General features: G+C 40.9%; 1 protein-coding gene across 6 annotated transcripts in view; it reads left to right on the top strand.

Annotated features, from left to right (window-relative positions):
• SENP6 (SUMO specific peptidase 6) overlaps nucleotides 1-16,659 on the top strand; it is a 167,414-nt gene that overhangs the window by 95,142 nt on the left and 55,613 nt on the right. For 5 of the 6 annotated variants that reach the window (XM_048845895.2, XM_048845896.2, XM_048845899.2 and 2 more), the window contains 4 exons: nucleotides 4,149-4,551; nucleotides 5,848-6,086; nucleotides 8,744-8,911; nucleotides 9,359-9,392. In XM_048845895.2, the coding sequence (XP_048701852.1) occupies nucleotides 4,149-4,551; nucleotides 5,848-6,086; nucleotides 8,744-8,911; nucleotides 9,359-9,392 (844 nt within the window). The remainder of the gene's footprint in view (nucleotides 1-4,148; nucleotides 4,552-5,847; nucleotides 6,087-8,743; nucleotides 8,912-9,358; nucleotides 9,393-16,659) is intronic. The other variant, XM_048845901.2, reaches the window with a different exon arrangement.

The raw sequence follows: 16,659 nt of genomic DNA on the forward strand, positions 1-16,659 counted from the left end.
CAAAAGGCAGGGTGGGGCCAGGTCTTCGGCCCTTTGTCAGGAGGCCCTCAGCCTTTTGTGTGCAGCATGCCATTCATCTGATGGCGGCCCACTTACCTGGTACCAAGAACGTCATGGCAGATCGCCTCAGCAGAGCCTTCTCATCTCACCATGAACGGTCGCTCTATCCGGAGGTGGTCAGCCTGATCTTCCACAGGTGGGGGAGTCCCCAAGTGGACCTGTTTGCTTCCAGGCAGAACAGGAAGTACCAAGTGTTCTGTTCCCTGCAGGGCAGGGACAAGGGATCCCTGTCAGATGTCGTCTTGATACATGGTAGGGAGCACTGATGTACGCCTTCCTGCCGGTGTCCCTAATTCACAGGGTCCTGTTAAAAGTAAAGCAGGAGAGGATGAACATCATCCTCACAGCCTGGGGTGGCCTCACCAACGCTGGTTCAGCATGTTATTCAGTCTTTTGGCATCCACCCCGCTGCAGCTACCTCTTCAGGTGGATCTGTTGTCCCAGAACCACGGCACACTACTGCAGCTGAATCTGGCAGCGCTGCACCTGACAGCATGGCTACTGCATGGCTGAATGTGGATGAGCAAGCATGCTCTGCTGGCGTCCAACAGGTTTTGTTGAGCAGTAGGAAGCCTTTCACCAGGGTGACTTACCTGGCAAAGTGGAAATGATTCATGTGTTGGGCCTCGGATTGACCACTTCGGGCCTTGGAGGCCCTGCTGCACCATGTCCTGGACTATTTACTGCACCCTAGGGCCTGTCTCTCTCTTGGGTTAGAGTCCACCTGGTGGCAATTTCAGTGTTCCACTCTCTGTTTCAAGGCAGGTCGATCTTTGCCCAGCCTATGATGGTGCGATTCTTAAAAGGCCTGGAGCACCTCTACCTGCACGTCGGAGACCCTGTCCTCCCTGAGGCCTGAATCTTGTGTTGTCAAGTCTCATGGGCCCTCCCTTTGAGCCCCTGGCTTCACGCTCCCTCCTGCTTCTCTCTTGGAAAGTTTATTTCTTGGTTGCCATAACTTTGGCCCTCAGTGTGTCTGAGATCAGGGCGCTCACTTTGGAGCCACCCTGTGCAGTCTTCTACGAGGACAAAGTCCAGCTGCGTCCGTACCCGGCCTTCCTGCCCAAAGTCATCGCCCAGTTTCGTATGGGTCAGAAAGTGTACTTAATGGTCTTCTGTCCAAAGCCCCATGCGCTGAACAAGGAACGCAGACTGCATACCCTGGATCTCAGATGGGTGCTGGCCTCCTACATGGATAGGACCAAACCGTTCTGAAAGGTTACCCAGTGTCTACCCAAAGAATTTCATCTTGGATCATGGCCTGCACCCGTTACTGTTATGAGTTGGCAAAGGTGCCCCTGCCAGCGATCGTGACAGATCATTCGGCTAGGGCACAGGCATTCTCGGCAGCCTTCCTAGCGTGGGTGCTGATCCAGAGATCTGTCGGGCTGCTACCTGGTCATCAGTCCACACATTCGCATCTCACCCAGCAAGCTTGGGATGATGCTAGCTTTGGTAGAACAGTGCTGCAAGCTGCAAGATTGTGAACTCTGAGCTGGCCTCCAAGGAGTCTGCTTGAGTCACCTAGAATGGAATCGACATGAGTAAGCACTTGAAGAAGAAAAAATGGTTACCTATCTTTCATAACTGTTCTTAGAGATGGGTTGTTCATGTCCATTCCATTACTTGCCCTTCTGCACCTCTGTCGGAGTTGTCAGCAAGAAAGAACTGAGAGGGCATAGGGCTGACAGCGCCCGTTATACTGCGCCATGAGCACGGCTCTCCAGAGGGCGGCACAGCCATCCCTGTAGGCAACACTAAGGCAAAAGTCTCCAGCGGCCATGCATGTGGGCGTGCACCCACCTAGCATGGAATGGACATGAGCAACACCTCTCAAAGAGCAACAGTTACGAAAGATAGGTAACCGCTTTTTGTTGCCGTTGGGGGAAAAAAAAATTCTGACTTTTTGTTAAACTTTCCTTTTGGATGGGAGAGTTAATATTCCCTTTTACTTTCTCTTACCTACTTAGGTTAAATTTATTTGTAAAGTCTTGTTGTTTTTAATGTGACCTGTTAAATCTAAAAGGCTTAAGAGAACTTTTAATTTGCTTTACTTGTTGACATTTTTCAAATATTTATTCTTTCAAGCTACAAACTCACTCATAATATATACCAAATGGTTCTGTAAGAGCATCATTTGTGGTAACTTGGCATAAGAGGTACAAGCACTCAACTATCCATTCCTGCTGATATATTGGTAATAAGTATTGTGCATAGAGAAGTAAAACTGCCATGTTGGGTTTTGTTCCGGTCAGGGGAAGTTGGAGCTGTTTTCAGTACAAAAATATCCAATGATTGGAGAAAAACTAGAATGTAAAATAAATTTAGAAGAGCCTCCTTGCACACGAAATGAGAAAATAGCACAATTTCATGCTAAAGACCTAAAACTTCTACTTGCAGTAAATTGATTTTCTATCATATGTCACAAACATATATAATTTTTTCATCCTTGGACCTTTTGGCATTTTTCTGTCTTCCAGTCAAATGAATGCACTGGGGGATATACATAATTTATGTGCATTTCAGTATATTCAGTACATAATGTGTGTAATGTAGTTATGTCGAATATTGTATATACTCTGAAAGCTAGTGAGCCGTTTAAACAAAGGTATTACTCTTGTTTTCTATTTCTGTTTCAATTGCAAGACTCCATATTAACTGCTAAATATGGTGAATAATTTATTATTGGAGACAATTCTGTTCCTGCGACAAATTTAAAATGTCAAATGGCTACATGGCTGAGCATAAAAAGAGAGAAGGTAAAGTCCTGACCTCAGTGAGGACAATGGCAAAACTCCCATTGGGTGAAATCCTGACCCAGACTTTGCAGCTCATTCTATGTGAGTGAAGCTAGAGTGCTATGCCACATGATACCATTGTGTGTACTGTATATGCCAGAGACTTTTAAAGAATGAAAAAAAGAAAGTGTGTGGCGGGGGAATCTGTCTTTTGAGTCAGGTGCCTTAGTTTGCATGAATCCTACTGTGCAGGTTCAGAGGGAGTAATAATAAAATCCTCAAATGTTTTAAAATAATATTGTGATGCTTTTATATATAGAAAAGTTAGTTTGTCAGCTCTTTTCTGGGTTAGAAGAAGTGTGGAATCTCTTTGGAAAGCTAGGGATTTCCCTTTCCAAATGGAGCTGGAGTTCATTTTGAGCCTGCTGCAATGCCATGAAATATCTGACATAAATGTCTTGATGCTTTTTATTAATAGAAAAGATGTTAAATCGGGACTGAATATTGTCTATCCTAAAATAAGCAAGTGGTGTGTTTTAGGCAGAAGGAATTATTTCCTCCTCCCCCACACATACGCCCCTAAAACATCTCAGGGGCTTGAAATACTAGAATAACTGTTGGAGGAGATTATATTAATGAGTAGAGGGCACATGAGTCAAAGATACATAAATGTTAAGATTTAGTATATTGTGTGGATTTGTGCTAAGTTTTAATTTACTTTGTGCTATTCAGGATATAAAACAAATGCACAATAAAAATAAGGCAAAAGTACCATCTACTTAAATAGCCTGTTGCTTTCAAAGAGAGCCTAATTCTAGCAAGGTTCAGTGGTGGGTGTATCATCAGCATAGCACATGCTGAGACATCACATAAAAGAGAAACTGACACCTTCTACTTTGGGACATCTGAAAGACAATTATTGTTGAAAGCTATGATTTCATGTCTCATTGCTGTGTAGAATTCTGGGCTGCGAGGAGGGAGAGTCTCAGACCTCGGGCTCCAGCCCAAGCCTGGAAGTCTAAACTGCAATGAAAATGGCTTACAGCCAGAGCCCTGCGAGCCCAATTTGGCTGGAATGGGACAGCCATGGGTGTCTAGTTGCAGTGTAGACATTTGACTCCCACTTAAAAAGCAAAACAAAAAAGTCAAACTACCCTTTAATGCTTGCTTTAGGCTTGCATTCTTTGTGGTATTGCTAACATAACATAACATAGGTCTGAGTGATTGTTTCTTTTAAATATACATTTCAATAGCAAGATTAAAATCTGGGTCTCTGTTGTACCTTTTTCTATAAATGCTGAAACCACATGTGTTGTACTTACTGCCTTTTTTTTTTTTTATATATTCAAGGATTTGGAGCCAACTGATTATTCCACGTTTTGCCCAGGCTGTGAGAAGACAAATGAAAATCAGACCAAATGCCAAAGTTATGGAAATGTTTTCTGTAAGGATTTGCAAAGACGCTCCAAACAAACTGTGACCTTAAGCGAATCTCTGAGACCTTTATTGCGATCTTCAATACATCAGAATTCAACAGGGCAAAAATCTCCAGGTACAGGATTGAACACACAGAAGTTCTATGGCTCTGCTGGTGGGAAGGGTCCAGTTGATATCATACTGAGTCGTGATATTGTAGGACATTCTATGTCGCGACCGAATGGAAAAGTTGGTCTCTTAACTGGGACAAAAATTCCTAAAAGTTCAGGAAACTTAAGACAGAGGAGTACAAGACCATCTGAACTAAATGATCCAAGTAAGTATGGTTTTATATAGCTAGATATGACTTGAACTTGCCAAATACCCAAGAATATCCTATAAGAATGAAAAATATTTGGTTCCATTTGTCTCCTGCCAACTATTTGGAATCTTTTGCTGGTCTTCTTTTTTTGTTTTTAACTTTGCATTCTTCTGTGTTTTAGAGGTACTCCCTTTATGAGTACAATAAAATATGCTGAATGAGGAAAATCTGGATTGGTAAAACAAAGTATTAGTAATTTCTTAATATATTTAAAAATACAATACATGCTGCTGCTGATTAGAAATTAAGAATCAAAGACTATTCCTGCTGAGGATGCATTACTCAACCTTGAAAAAGGGAAGGTGGTTTTTTGGCTTCTCCCTCTCCTTTGCCCCTCACATCCAAGTCATGTCACATTTTGCTGTTTCTTTCTGCATAACACTTCTAAAATGAAACCTTTTTCTTTTAATCTAAATGGTTGAAGTTCTCTCGTCCAAATACTCAGCTCATGTCTGGACTGCAGCAGCCTCTTAATATTTACTTTGTCCTCCTCAATGATTACATCACTACACTGTAGTCCAGTGTAAAATGTACCTATGAAGACAATGTTCCTTATCCATTGCTCTAACCATGTCCACCCTCCCAACCTTTGAATTAATCCCATTGAATGCTTCCACGTATGATTCAAACTTACGCTCACCTTCAAAACCCTTCACAACTCTTCCCTTGCTCTTGCACTTGCCATGTCACCCCCTCACCACCTCCATTTATACCAAGCAAAAAGTAGAAGTAGGGACTTGCTGAATGGCCTACAGGTCCATAGGGGATAATAGCACAGAGAGAGAGGTTAAGCAACTTGCTTACAGCCACACAGCAGTGCCAGAATTAGAATTTCCAGAGTTTCTGGTTTCAGTCCCATGTTTAGTCTAGTGTATCATGCTGCCTCTCAAATTTAAGTACCTTGAGCTGTGCTCTGAATTTTTTTTTTAAATATTTGCCAGGGCTCCATTGCCTTTTAAGAATGAACCCTTCTGTCAAAAGAGAATTAAATTGGGCTGAACTCGTATTGATCACTGCTAATTCCTTACTGAACAGGTTTATTTGTCTGAACCATGAAGTTGGTATTTCCACGTCCACTGATGGTGGCAAAGTAAATATTAATAAAGAATATATGTTGAAGAAATTGATGCAGATTACATTTGATATTCTGTGTTTTAGCTATCCAAAAAGAGAAAAGCCACTAAATAGTCATTTAAAAAAATTATTACATGCATCAAGCATTGTATTTTGTATTTAATATTTGCTTCCTAGTTATTTTGTCCAGTGATGACGAGGAGGATGACGACGACAACAGTGGCAGCACTAACAGAATGGAAAGCACATCACCTCGACCCGCAGATTCAGCCTGTTCGTCCCCAGCGCCTTCCACAGGAAAGGTGGAAGCAGCATTAAAGGAAAATGCTTCTGGAATAGAACAGAGACTAAGTAGTGTTGCAACAGACACAGAAATTGCCATCACATTACCAAGAAAAGCAAGAATGAAAGATCAGGTACTCAGTTAAAAAAAAAAAAAAATTATTATTTTTTTTAAATAAACCTCTGTGTATAAAATTTCAGATAGCGAATGAGAAATGTAAAGGTGTATCTGACCAGAAGTGGGCTTTATTTGATTATTTTTCACCGTGGACAGTTGGTCAAGTATTCTCCTCATTCATACAACATTGGAAGCCTAAGGAAACTTGTTCAATATATGTAGATTGTTATGCATTTAGGGATGTGTTTAAAAAAATCATACATTCTCAACATACGCTGTTCTTTGTATTTAATGCTGAACAGATTATCTTTCAATATAATTAGGGACCTGGTCTTCCATTGTGGGATGTGAAGTGGTGTATGATATTTGTATGCATTAATGGACGGATAATTTTTAGCATTAAATTTTTTAAACATAAAGGGACACTGGGCAAGGATGATGGTCCTTAAAATTAAATACTTTGACAACTGTCCCAACTAATAGCACTTACTTTAAGGATTTCATGGTGGGGATTTTTGTTTTTTAGTTGAGCACCACTGCAAGAATTGGATAAACAAAGACAAAAAATGCACCATGAGCAGACTCCTTTAGTGCTGTCAAAGGGGACAGCTTTCACGGTATGTTAATTTAAAGACTTAACAACCTTGACAGTGATCCTTTTAAAAAATAATAAATAAATTCCCTATAACAGTTGGTATTCAATTGATGATGGTGCTGCTTAAAGTTCTTTTGGGTCACTTGTACATTTGAATTATTGTGAATTAGGTCCAGCAGCTGTATGACTATACTGCAATTAAACACCCGCAGCTGGCCCATGTCAGCTGCCTGGGGCTGCAGGGCTGTAAAATTGTGGTGTAGACATTTGGGCTTGGGCTGGAGCCCAGGCTATGGGAACCCTCCCCCTTTGTGGTGTCCCCCTGAAAGTCTCCACTGCGGTTTTATAGCCCCATAGCCCAACCCCCATGAGCCCAAATCATCTGACACAGGGCAGGCACGGGTGTTTAGTTACAGTGTTGACATACTCCAAGTGTACTTGATACTATACAGGATGTTGGATCCAAGTTTGACGTGCTGAAAGTATTTGTTGTTTAGCGGAGCCCGGAGCTGGAGCACGGAGCAGCTCCAGAGCAGTGGAGCTGCAGGTTTTTGCCTGGAGCTGGAGCGGAGCAGGAGCACAGCTCCGAAGCCCTGTTGTTTAGAACACTCAACTAGTGGTATAGATTTCAGCATATTACATTCATGTTCAAGAAGTCAGCACTCCTTTGCTGAAATTTACTAGGCTACATAATATGCAGTTTGATTAACTTTTAAGATGGCAGGGCCTGAAGTTAGGGCCAGGAATACAATTTTTCCATTTCAGTTCTTCTAATACTCTTCTGAAATTACATAAGGAAATAATTGAAAACACTTCATTGAAACTCATTGGAAGTTAGGCACTAAGAGCTATTTGAGCCTTTTGAAAACCTCCCCACTGTTTTATGCTGTACCGCCTCATATTCCTTTTCACTAACTTTAAAGAACGAACTGTTAACATCTGAGTTTTACTGAACTCTTTAGAGTGAGTGAAATAAAGACAGAAAATTGTAGGCAAAATGAGATGTGGGCTGAAATATCATCAGCATAGAACATACCTACAGCTTTAGCCATGACAGAAGGAAACTACCATTAACTGTGTCTGTTACAATGCTTGTGGTGTTGACATAGCAGAGTTGATCCCAGGATATTGAGAGATTGATTAGTAACTTAGCTTAGGTAGTTATTTTTCAAGCTCTTAGTACCTTTTTACAGCAATATAGTCATTAGTTATAACTAAAATCAAGCCTTAGCACAAGTTTTTCATGAAAAGAGAATATCAACACTAAACATGAGATGAACACAGAAAACTGTTCGACAGAATAGAACAAAGTAAAAATGTGTATCATTAAGATTGAAAACCTTGTCTGACAATTAATGATCAGCTTTCCTTCTAAAAACAATATTCTAGAATTGTTCTTCTTGAAAATCAAAGCAGACACATCTCTTGAGCTAATGCATCACTTCAGGTTCACTATATTCTTTGAGTTGAAGCCAATCTCCAAATGCCTTCTATCAGTGCTCAGGTTCTTCATTCTGGAATCTGCCCTAAAAATCTAACAGCCCTCCGACAGAGGTCCCCTGAGGGTGTCCATGGTTATGCATGATCTCTCTTCTGGAATGTTGTGATCCTGGTAACATTCTCATGTGCTGTACTTCAAGAATAATAGTTCTGCACTTTCAGTCCCCCAAAGAATGTACTAATAAAACCAAAAAGAACATTTTGAGGAAGGAGAGAAGCCGTCTTGAGCATGTCAAGCAGCACCACACTTCAATGCATTAGTGTAATTATGTTGTTTTTTGGCAATTCCAAAAGCACTAAAACAATTCATAATTGTGGCAAAATGTACACAAACAGCACTAATAGTTGCATCTGTAATCTGGTTGCATTAACAAAATACTTAAACTTTGTTTTCCTGATTTTGATGTCACTGGAAATTCTTGGGGGAATAACAGCCTTTATACAGTTGGTATCAATATTATGTAGTCCTATTTATCTATGCAAAAATGGGTGAAAATTAAGTTGTTACAATTTAATGGGTTTCTGCATTAACAACAAATAGTAATGAGAAATTCTGATACTTGAAAATTACTTTGCAGTTTGGCAACATTGTATCTAACACACCAGTAAAACGTCGTAAAGTTACTTCTCAAGAAGTAACTGATGCTGTACCTATAAATTACCAAAACTCCTGGGAAAGCGTCATTCTACACTGTCGAAGTATACGAATAGGAACCCTTCGAAGAATGGTTGTGGAACCTGTGATTGTAAGTACACTTCTGCTTTATCAGTCCCCTTTTCAAATTAGGTAGTCATTTTAGAATATTAGTAAGTAGCAATAATAATCTCTTTGGTTAGAAGGCAAAAGTCACGTGTATGTTTTTTCAGGGTATTTTAAACCTTTTAAATGAAAGCCAAAGTAAATACAGAGAGAAATCCTGTATATGTTCAACAATCAGGCTGACAAACAGGGACATTGACATATATGGAAGATGCTAATTTCTTTAAATTTGGTTTAAATATATACTGCATTCAGTCTTGAAGTCAGCTTTCTTAAAACTTGGTTTTTAAAAGTTGGGGTTTTAACTAATATGACTAACTAATAACTAACTAACTAACTTACTATGAAGGCTTTTGGGGGGCTTATTTTGGCGGAAGCATGGGTTATGGAATTCCAGCAATATATAATACTAATATAGTTGTATCTTTCACAGTTTTGCCTTGATTTTATCAAGATACGTCTTGAAGGTCAGTACTTACTTTCTTTCCCCTTGCAGAAATTCTTCATAAAGAAGTTGGGTTTTTGTTTAGAAATGGTGCAAAGCTTAATTTTTGATTATTTTCTTTAAATGTAGTAAAGTTTTCTTGTGTGTGTATATAAATATTTGTAACAGTAAGTTATACTAGATCCCTTTTCCCCACAGACAGCAACTAATATAAAAATCTGAGATATGTATATAACTGTCCTTGATATTGATTGGTAATGTCTGGAGAAGTAAAGAACTTTGGTCATATAAATAATCTATCCACCATTAGCAGGGATTGACTTATTTCAATATAATGTATTCTTACCCTGGACGAAAATTTAACATTCATTAGATTGTTGTAGTATAGTCACAATTACATGATCATAGATTTTCCTAGTTGTAATAATGACTGTTGGTGTGCATCTTCCTCTGAGAGGGGTTGCAGTCACACCTGACAAGGATGATACTAGTAACACTTTTATACCTATACCTTTTAACACTTTATCATCAGCTCAGTTCAACAAGATGAAAATAGCAAGCTCAGCAAGAGAGTAAATTATTGTTTTGGTTACTGGTTATCCTCCGTATCTGCACCCAATTCATCCTCTTCCTCCCTCTTTAGAATATTTTTCCTTTTCTTTTGTCTCGCGAGCAGTTTGCATATTTCATGTCCCAGAGGAGGTAGGACTTTTTTTTTTATAGTGACTTAATTTGGGGAATCATAAGGCTGCAGATATTCCCTTTATGAATAAGCTCTGTTTTCCCCTCCTAATCTTTTTACTCTTTTTGACTATGTTGCAAAGCTAAGTTCTGGGGAAAATAAGGTTTCCCTCCTTATGGAATAGTCATTCTTGTGTTAGGCCTTCATGTAAATGTTGACAAATTATAATGGTTCAGTATTTCCACGATATATGCAGTAAGGCCCTATACTACAAAGAACTTAAGCATGGGTCAGTGGGACTACTCAAGTTAAGCATGTACTTTGCTAAAGTTAAGCGTGTGCTTTGCTGGATGTTAAGACTTTGACATTTGTAAAGGATAATCTCTTAATATACATTCAGTAGTTCAGGAATCACCACCTTTATATATGAAAAGAAATCTGGATATTCCTTTTCACCAGAAATCGTATTAGACATGGTCGAAAAACTTCCACCTGCTATTTTTTAATGACTATTTTGACAGAACAGATTTCCATGGGAAATGTAAATTTTTGACATCCCAAAATTTATTTTCATTTATTTAAAAAAAAAACCCTGAAAACTTTAAAAATTTTGTTTTCAGCAGCCAGTTTTTCAATTAGAACATAAAAAAATTAATTGATTTTTTTTCAGGGCGGACAAAAAAAATTCCCAGCCAGCTCTAATTATTACTTCATTATCTGAAACCACATTTAGTTTTCGAACAACTTCATATATTTCAAGATAAAAATTCTTGTGAATTTTATTTTCAGTAGATTATTACAGGTTTTATTACAGTCTAGCTTGTATCTACAGTTCATCTGTCTTTTTCAACCTTGTAGTCATAATTTAGATTTAGGGATATAGCCAACTAGAGTTTATCCTGCTGAGTAAATATTTAATCAAACCTTTTTTCTTTTCCTTGGATCTTCGAGATTTTGTTCGGCGCATGAAAGTCATAGTACTGACTGGGCTTCCATAGGGAAAAGCTGTGGTTTTGAACATTCCCTCTGTACTTGCTTTAACTATGTATTTGTATGTATCTCCATGGAAGACTGTCTCAAATTTCTTCTCTCCACTTTCCAAAAATACCTGGGTCTTACTAGCCTTGCTCCTGTTCCCGTATAGCACTAGCAGGTCTTCATCTATTGTTAGAGAAAGAAGTGGCCATCTTATTGCCAGGTTTACGTGGGTGACATTGGTCAGTGGAAGAACAGAGAGGAGGAAATGAAAATAAGGATGAAAGTTTAGTATGTCAGTCCAGACGCCCAGTGTCCAGTGTGTCAAACTCCACATAAACATATCCATACTTGTCAAGGATGGCAGGTATTCTGGAATTCCAGGAAGTGTTTGGACCTTATACTGTTCTTGTCTTTAGGGCCCCACGGTGCTGCCCTTCCCCTCTATGTGATAGTAATAATTAACAATAAATGAAATATCCCATACAAGAAACCAGCCCCCTAGTGTAACAATAAAGGCTCTGTTATTTCAGATCTTCAGATGCAAAGACACCTACTGAGCACCTGGGCATCATATTGGAGGTAGCAAAGAGAATGACAATTCCTATGGAAGGAGAAGCGCTTTTTGTGAATTTCATTGATGGAAAAAGGGAGACATCCCTTAAATGATCATATGAGGTGTCAAATCTTCTGTTGTAAGCTTCAGTTGATAAGGCATGCACCACACAGGTGATCGTGAGAGGGGGGCAGATCATTAGCAGGTCACTAGAGATCCAAAGTGAGGACTCAGCATTGGGCAAGTGTCATGTATATGATACAGTTCTGTCAACTTCTGGAGTCATGGTTACCTTCCCTGTGGCAAATAGTAGAGCTTTGTGGCTAAAACAATGGACAGATCCATCCTCCAAAGCCTGACTAGTTCCAGCAGTCCTGAGCTGCTTCAAAGAGCCAAGGCCTTGTTCAGATGGGCCTTCCAAGACAGTGATACAGCAAAAGAGATCTGGTTATCTGAGGAGACAAGGACCTGCTGTCCAGGAAAAAGATGATCAAGCCAGAAGGCAAGCAGGCAAGCTTCCACTACATAAGTCCTTTCACTACTAAAAAGGTAAAAAGCCTCAGGAAAACTTATCAAATTTAAAACAGTCGGCCATATGATACAAGTGTACAAGTACAGAGCCCCAGTCTTGGGGAGAGCCAGGGAATTTCTTCTGCTCATGATCAAAATAACGTCTGACCAATGAGTCCCAGACACACAGTATGGAAAATGTTCAGGATTCAGCAGAAAGAAGTCTTTTGCACACTGGCATAACTGTGACCTATGGAGATCCCTAGCAAGGCACAGGTAGTGTTTTCAGGGAAATGGATTACTTGAGCTAAGAAGAAACTCCACAATCTATCAGCAATCTGTGCCAGTCATGCCGGAATTCCTGTAGTTTATTTAATCTTGGTTTTGGTGCCAAAGTTGTTCCAAGCAACCGTGAGTTAGCATTCAGAGACTAGGGATATGGCATGTTGATGAAATTGTTGCCATGTTACTGAAAGGCAGTAGATATATTGAGACAAGTAGCTAGTCTCCTGTCCCACATGAGACTTAAACCTTGTGCTGAATTTTTTTTAATAAATATGAATGTTCTCCCAGCAACTTCTATTCTTAAATCCTGTTGCTAATATGTTAGGTAAGAAGAATAGGAAATTTGCACACTCTTTCCTACAAGTTGCCTTGCACAGTTTTTCACCAGAATAATGTCATCCTGAACAGCCTTGAAATTCAGACCCAAAATATTATTGACCCTTCCCCTGAACCAGGAAATGACCATCTCTACATCTGGTCCTTACTCAAAGATTCCTAAAGAGAGAGAACAACATTGCTGGGTGTCCATAGTGCTCACCTTGCATAGAAAGGACAGCAGAGTTGAGGAAGTCTTGAAGACTTTTACATTTGCATCAGAACATGCGCACTTTTAAAAACCTAAACTTGACTTAAGTGACTAAAACAACAGAGAGTTCGGTGGCACCAGCAACTATACACCACACCACAGAAACACTAACCCAGGAACCAATCTCTGTAGCAAATCTCGTTGCCTACTCTGTCCCCATATCTACTCTAGCAACACTATCAGAGGACCCAACTACATCAGCCACACCATCAGAGGCTCGTTCACCTGCACATCTACTAATGTTATTTATGCCATCATGTGCCAGCAATGCCCCTCTGCCATGTATATTGGCCAAACCGGACAGTTCTTTTGTAAAAGAATAAATGGACACAAATCGGACACCAGGAATGGTAACATACAAAAGCCAGTAGGAGAACACTTCAATCTTTCTGCACATTCTATAACAGATTTGAAAGTAGCTATACTTGAACAAAAAAACTTCAGAAGCAGACTTCAAAAAGCAACAGCAGAACTAAAATTCATTTGCAAATTTAACACTATTAATTTGGGCTTGAATAGGGACTGGGAGTGGCTGGCTCATTACAAACGCAGCTTTGCCTCTCCTGGAATTGACACCTCCTCATCTATTATTGGGAGTGGACTACATCCACCCTGATCGAATTGGCCCTGTCAACCCTGGGTTCTCCACTTGTGAGGTAACTCCCTTCCCTTCATGTGTCAGTATATTTATGTCTGTATCTGTAATTTTTACTCCATGCATCTGAAGAAGTGGGGTTTTTACCCATGAAAGCTTATGCTCAAATCTGTTAGTCTTTAAGGTGCCACCAGACTCCTTGTTGATACAGACTAACATGGTTACACCCTGATACTTAAGTGACTAAGTCCCTTTCGGGAGGAGGGGGGACAAGTCAGTGAGACTTGTGCTCCTAAGTAACGTCAGCACTTTTGAAAAACGTACACTTAGTGGCTTCTGAATCCACCATCTTTTAGATGAACTAGGAAACTAATGACAGATTATGTTCCAGCAGAAAAAGAGAGAACCAGAATCTTTTAAAATCCCACTCTACTTGCTTAGGAGGATCTTTGTGAGTAGAAAAAGGGGAAGTGTCTAAAAAGAGATTTTCAAGCTCATCTCTTTGCCAAATGTCATAGAATAAGTTTGCTTTTGTAGTCTTTGCAGAGTGGTGTTGCAGGCAGTAGTCAAATGGCTTTCACGCTAAAATGATGATCTGCTTTAAATATATCCGTCCAACACAAAGTAAGATTTAAGTTCCTACTTTATTGCTGAGAACGTGTGTGTGTGTGTGTGTGTGTAGTCACTGATGTGGTCCAAATTGTCACTAAAGAAATTTTATTATTTTTCATAGAATATCAGGGTTGGAAGGGAGCTCAGGAGGTCATCTAGTCCAACCCCCTGCTCAAAGCAAGACCAATCCCCAACTAAATCATCCCAGCCAGGGCTTTGTCAAGTCTGACCTTAACTTCAAAGGAAGGAGATTCCACCACCTCCCTAGGTAACGCATTCCAGTGTTTCACCACCCTCCTAGTGAAAAAGTTTTTCCTAATATCCAACCTAAACCTTCCCCCACTGCAACTTGAGACCATTACTCCGTGTTCTGTCATCTTCTACCACTGAGAACAGTCTAGATCCATCCTCTTTGGAACCTCCTTTCAGGTAGTTGAAAGCAGCTATCAAATCCCCCCTCATTCTTCTCTTCCGCAGACTAAACAACCCCAGTTCCCTCAGCCTCTCCTCATAAGTCATGTGTTCCAGTCCCCTAATCATTTTTGTTGCCCTCTGCTAGACGTTTCCCAATTTTTTCACATCCTTCTTGTAGTGTGGGGCCCAAAACTGGACACAGTACTCCAGGTGAGGCCTCACCAATGTCGAATAGAGGGGAACGATCACTTCCCTCGATCTACTGGCAGTGCCCCTACTTATACGTCCCAAAATGCCATTGGCCTTCTTGGCAACAAGGGCACACTGTTGACTCATATCCAGCTTCTCGTCCACTGTCACCCCTAGGTCCTTTTCTGTAGAACCGCTGCCTAGCCATTCGGTCCTAGTCTGCAGCGGTGCATGGGATTCTTCCATCCTAAGTGCAAGACTCTGCACTTGTCCTTGTTGAATCTCATCAGATCTCTTTTGGCCCAATCCTCTAATTTGTCTAGGTACCTATGTATCCTATCCCTACTCTCCAGCATATCTACCTCTCCTCCCAGTTTAGTATCATCTGCAGACTTGCTGAGGGTACAATCCACACCATCCTCCAGATCATTAATGATGATATTGAACAAAACCAGCCCGAGGACCGACCCTTGGGGCACTCCACTTGATACCGGCTGCCAACTACACATGGAGCCATTGATCACTTCCCGTTGAGCCCAACAATGTAGCCAGCTTTCTATCCACCTTATAGTCCATTCATCCAGCCCATAATTCTTTAACTTGCTGGCAAGAATACTGTGGGAGACCATGTCAAAAGCTTTGCTAAAGTCAAGGAATAACATGTCCACTGCTTTCCCTTCATCCACAGAACCAGTTATCTCATCATAGAAGGCAATTAGATTAGTCAGGCATGAGTTGCCCTTGGTGAATCCATGTTGACTGTTCCTGATCACTTTCCTCTCATGTAAGTGCTTCAGAATTGATTCCTTGAGGACCTGCTCCATGATTTTTCCAGGGACTGAGGTGAGGCTGACTGGCCTGTAGATCCCAGGATCCTCCTCCTTCCCTTTTTTAAAGATGGGTACTACATTAGCCTTTTTCCAGTAGTCCGGAACCTCCCCCGATCGCCATGAGTTTTCAAAGATAATGCCCACTGGCCCTGCAATCACATCCGCCAACTCCTTTCACACTCTTGGATGCAGCGCATCCGGCCCCATTGCGTTGTGCTCATCCAGCTTTTCTAAATAGTCCCGAACCACTTTTTTCTCCACAGAAGGCTGGTCACCTCCTCCCCATGCTGTGCTGCCCAGTGCAGCAGTCTGGGAGCTGACCTTGTTTGTGAAGACAGAGGCAACAAAAGCATTGAGTAAATTTAGCTTTTTCCACATCCTCTGTCACTAGGTTGCCTCCCTCATTCAGTAAAGGGCCCACACTTTCCTTGACTTCCTTCTTGTTGCTAACATACCTGAAGAAACCCTTCTTGTTACTCTTAACATCTCTTGCTAGCTGCAACCCCAACATCTCTTGCTAGCTGCAACCCCAAGTGTGATGTGGCCTTCCTGATTTCACTCCTGCATGCCTGAGCAATATTTTTATACTCTTCCCTGGTCATTTGTCCAATCTTGCACTTCTTGTAAGCTGCTTTTTTGTGTTTAAGATCAGCAAGGATTTCACTGTTAAGCCAAGCTGGTCGCCTGCCATATTTACTATTCTTTCTACACATCAGGATGGTTTGTCCCTGTAACCTCAATAAAGGATCCTTTAAAATACAGCCAGCTCTCCTGGACTCCTTTCCCCCACATGTTATTCTCCCAGGGGATCCTGCCGATCAGTTCCCTGAGGTTGTCAAAGTCTGCTTTTCTGAAGTCCAGGGTCTGTTTTCTGCTGCTCTCCTCTCTTCCCTTTGTCAGGATCCTGAACTCGACCATCTCATGGTCACTGCCTCCCAGGTTCCCATCCACTTTTGCTTTCCCTACTAATTCTTCCCGGTTTGTGAGCAGCAGGTCAAGAAGAGCTCTGCCCCACTTGGTTCCTCCAGCAGTTGCACCAGGAAATTGTCCCCTAC

The sequence above is a fragment of the Caretta caretta genome, chromosome 3 (assembly GCF_965140235.1).
Source record: "Caretta caretta isolate rCarCar2 chromosome 3, rCarCar1.hap1, whole genome shotgun sequence".
In the NCBI taxonomy this organism is placed as follows: domain Eukaryota; kingdom Metazoa; phylum Chordata; order Testudines; family Cheloniidae; genus Caretta; species Caretta caretta.